Below are 4464 nucleotides of genomic sequence, written 5' to 3'. Positions count from 1 at the left end.
TGTGTGTGTGTGTGTGTGTGTGTGTGTGTCCCCTCCAATACCAGGGAATGGGGCTTTGTCTTCTGTTCACTGCCATGTCTCGCCCTATACAGAGTGCCTGCATGTAATAGGTGTATAATAAAGGTTTGTGAATGAATGAATGAATGAGAGCTGAGCTGATGATCAGTGCAGACAGTTTTGTGTTTGGAACCTCAGTATCTTGGGTTCCTCTTGGTTCGGTTTTATCAGTTCCCTTGTCAGGTCTAAAAAAGGTATTCGAAAGGTTCTTCTCCAATTTTTTCATTTCCTCCAATTTTCATTTTTAAAAACCTTTTGAAGCACACATTTCTGGGCGAAGGAGAAACAGAAGATGGGGTGGTCTGGGGAAGATGGCCGAGTCCCCCTTGGTTGTGCTGCCTTTGGGGTCACCTGGCTTCAGTGTCCTGGACTCTCAAAGTCAGGCTGGTACCTGGCGGCCTGCCCTCTGAGTGTCTCAGTCCGGACACCAGGTCCCACAGGTAGTGGGACCGGACTGTGTGTTTCTCTGAAGAGCCTCAGGGAGTGATTCTTGAGGATGAGTGAATGGGGAAACGCCGGAAGGGTCTCAGGGACAGAGTGGGAGCTGTTCCCGCCTCACCGTCTTGTGTCTGACACGTGGTCATCTCCCAGCCATTGGTCAGTCTCTACCAAGCCTGCTGGATCACACAGCCATTCTGGGTAGTAAGTCCACCCCGCCCCGGGGCCGTGGCACCATCGAGAAGCTTTAGTTGATACTCTTCTCTGCAGCAAACATCGGGGCCTGCCATGTGCCAGGTGCTGGGTGGAGCCCCGGGCCCGAGAGATCGATGCACGACCCCTGCCCCTTGGGATGCTGTGGCTGGGCAGGGCAGGCCAGGCCAGATGGTGAACCCAGAAAACGGAAGTACCAACTGCTGTGGTCAAGTGCAGTTCAGAGCAGTGGGAGGAGGGGCAAGGGAGACTGTCCAGGGCTCCTGGGTGCCAGAGCCCACTGGGCTTGGCGGCCACCTGGGGAGCACCGCACAGGTGAGACATTTGACCCTGGCCCTTCTCCCTGACGCCTTGTGCACAAATCCTTCCCTCTGGAACGTTTAGGACCATCTGCTTAACTGGTCATAGTCTCTCTGGCCAGAACGCTTCTTGGCCTTTGTTGTCATAAAACCCAGGTCTGACGAAGCCGGGCCTGAGCTCCTCCTTTGCCCTGTATAGGCGGATGTGTGTCCTCCCATTCTGCATCCCCCTGTCCTTCCCTCTACCCCTCCACCATCCATCCCTCCATCCATCCATCAGCCCGTCCGTCTCTCTGTCCAACCATCCACCTATCCATCCATCCATCTGCCAGCCAGCCACCAGTCCAATACCTGAGGACTTTGATATGTGGGGTGGAGGAAAGAACAAGACCGACGAAGTCCCTGCCCTCCCCTGAGAGCCAGACATTAAACAGCCAGCTATGACTGTTAGATATAGAGGGTTATTATGGTAAGGGAAGGATGATTTGGTGAGGGAGAAACACAGTGTGCTTTCCGGGTGACTATCGGGGGACTTGAGTGCAGGGGGTTGCCTTGGAGAAGGCTCCTCTGAGAAAGTTTCATTTGAGTTAAGAGCTGAAGGGTGAGCCTCCCTGAGTGGGGAAGGCTGGTGTGTGTGGAAGAGTTCCGGCAGAGCAGACCGCTTGTGCAAAGGCCCTGAGGCAGGAGGGGCTTAGAACAGCTAAAGAAGTGAAAGAAGGCTGTTGTGGCCGAGCCCAGAGTGGGAGGTGGAGTGGAGGGAGAAGAGGGCGGGGCAGGATCATGTAGGGCTGCGGGGGTCACTCTGACTAGTGTGACAGGACATGGACAGGCTGGCGCTAGGGTCAGAGAAATGAGAGCTGTGAGGGCAGCTGGGTGGGGTGGGGCTGGCGTGCCCCTTGGGCAGTTCAGAGCCAGCCCCTCTCTCCACTCCTGCCTGGCTCCCGGACGTACCTTTTGGAAGTCTACCTCGAATGCACCCTGACCCCCAGGCTTTCTGTGTGTGCCCCCTTTGCAGGTTACTTACCCAACGGGGTGCATGCTGTGGAGGCCATGCTGGCTACAGCAAGTATCGGGGCCATCTGGAGCGCCACATCCCCAGACTTTGGCATGAACGTGAGTCGGGGCCCCGGGAGTGCCCTGGGTGTGTGTGACCACATGAGATTTTCCACACGTTTATTCTGTGTGGGAAGTTTTCCCCGTTTGCTCCCGGAGGGTCCCTCCGGGCTTTGTGTCATCACCGCCATCTCTTACCTCGTACTTGGGGTCTGGGCTTTGTGCTCTGTGCGGGAGGGCGGGGCGAGGGCGTCTTTATCCCCGTAACCCCCAGGGGGCCTGGACCCGAGGTGGCTTCACCCAGCTGCCCGGTTTGGGCCAAGCAGGGCCAGGAAGTGTGCGCTGTGCCTGCCCAGCCCCGTGGCCCCTCTGTGGGGCAAACGAAGAAGCAGCAGAGCAGCACACAGTCAGGCTGCCCCCAGCCACTGAGCTGCACCGGGGGCACCTGAGACCGCGCAGTCAGGGACGTGGACACCTGCCGTGCCCCCAACAGGGTCTGTCCTCGTGGCTCCTGGGTATCCCGCATGTCCAAAGCTCTGGAGCCAGGAAAGGCCCCTGCTGGGAAAGTGGGGGCCGCCCCAGAGATCACCCCTTGTGGCTGCCAGGTGGACTGTACTCACGCCTCCTGGAGCTTTCCAGGGCCTCTCCCAGATCACCTCCACCCAGGACCACCCGGGGCAGCGAGGACTGACCCGAAAGTGGAAGTCTGTGTGTGTCCTCCCCAGTCCCCAGGGCCCTCAGTGAGGCTGTGGGGGTGCTTGCGGCCAGCCGTCCTCATGGGAGGGTCTGGAAGGTTGGGAGTGAGTGCTTGGGTGCTGTTGCCCTTGGGTCCCTCAGCAGGTCCTGAGCAGCACGGCACCAAGCAGCTGAGCGAAGGGCCCCAGGGGGTGACAAGACAGTGCTAATGTACCCACCGAGGTCAGACAGTTTAGCTGTTGAAGTTGGGAGATGGGTGTTTTCTGAGTTAAATTGGAACTTATAACTTGTTGTAAGCCCGTCGTGAGGGTGTTGGGAGAGCTGTGTGTGGCATGGGGAGTGATGTGACCCCTGGGGCTGGAACGAAGCCCCACCTGAAGGCTTGGCAGGGAGCAGAGCTCCTGGATTGGACGAGGGGGGGGGCGTGTCTGAGCCACAGGATGTAGGGCGGGAGGGTTAGGGGCAGGGCGTCTGGCCACCTCCAACTCAGTTGGTGCGGCCCGCTGCTGCTGACCCGTGGCCTGTTCGCACAGGTCACTGCCCTGTGCAGTGTCACCACCCGACTCCATTCCAGCCGCCTCTGGCCCCCAGGCTCTGCTGAGTAGGAGGCCACAGCTAGCAGACGGCTCTGTAGCATGTGTGTCTTATCGTTCCTTCCCTGGGTCATGCTTTTCTGGAATCACTGCTGCTGTTGGAAGCTGCTTTGGGTGCAGGAAACACTAGATGGCGAGATGGCCCCGCTGTTCCCCCACGATTGTCAGCCATTTGGTTCCAGGAATCTTTGAGTCGGGGTGGCCTGAGTCTCAGGGGAGAGCCCTCGTTTATTCAGAAAACGACAGTGCCAAACGCCTTCCTGCTAAGANGGTAAGCTCTGTGAGAGCAGGAATTCTCTGCTCCCTGCTGTGTCCGAGCCTAAAACAGTCCCCCTGAATGCTGGGTGTGCATGAACTGGATGATTCACATGGCAGGAGGGAAGGGCAGTCCTGGCTGCAAACCGGCCTGGGCAAAGGTGGAGGCTAGTGAGAGCGGGGTGTCTGCGGGGGCAGCTGGGGCGCACGGCCAAGTGAGCATGCAGTGCAGGGGGTGGGGCCATCCGGGACTCTTGTCCTGGAAGGAGCCCTTCAGGTCATCTTCAGCCGGTAAACTGAGGCCCGCTCCCCTTCCCTGAGCCGCCCGCCCTTTGCTCCTTCAGGTATCGGCTGGCGAGTCATGATTTCCTACCAAGAGCGGCTCAGATGTTTTCCGTATTTTCTTTTCAGTTTGACTTCTAGAAAAGTTTAAAGGCCTATGTATGGACACGTTTTCTGGCCCAAGGAACTTTGGTTAATTTAGACCTGGGCTGGTTTGTACCCAGGGCTGAGCAGGTACGCAGAAGATGACATGCGGCCTTGGTGATCAGGACGCCAGACTGCCCTCCTCCTGGCCCCATGGCAATGGGACCAGGGCCACGGGAACCAGTGTGGCAGCAGCAGGGACGGGTGGGCGGGGGTTTGACCTGGGGACCTCAGTGTTTGGCGTGGGTGTGCCTCTCCCAGGGGAACTTCAGTGCGTGTTTGCAAAGAGGGTGGCCTTATCACATAAGAACCAGTAAACGGGCTGGACCCAGTGTCAGCCCATTTCAGATGACAGAGCTGGCCTCGGAGTTACTGCTCACCATATGCTAGTTGACTAGAAAGGAATCCGATAGTAGGGGACACACCAAGTTGTC

At 58.1% G+C, this 4464-nt stretch overlaps 1 protein-coding gene across 1 annotated transcript in view; it reads left to right on the top strand.

Annotated features, from left to right (window-relative positions):
• Nucleotides 1-4464, top strand: part of AACS (acetoacetyl-CoA synthetase) — a 55897-nt gene that overhangs the window by 18832 nt on the left and 32601 nt on the right. The window contains exon 5 of the mRNA XM_019648877.1: nt 2023-2120. Within this exon, the coding sequence (XP_019504422.1) occupies nt 2023-2120 (98 nt within the window). The remainder of the gene's footprint in view (nt 1-2022; nt 2121-4464) is intronic.

Source organism: Hipposideros armiger, unplaced genomic scaffold (assembly GCF_001890085.2).
Source record: "Hipposideros armiger isolate ML-2016 unplaced genomic scaffold, ASM189008v1 scaffold_128, whole genome shotgun sequence".
NCBI classification, from domain to species: domain Eukaryota; kingdom Metazoa; phylum Chordata; class Mammalia; order Chiroptera; family Hipposideridae; genus Hipposideros; species Hipposideros armiger.
Note: the sequence above shows the minus strand (reverse complement) of the source record. Positions and strands in the feature narration are given on the sequence as shown.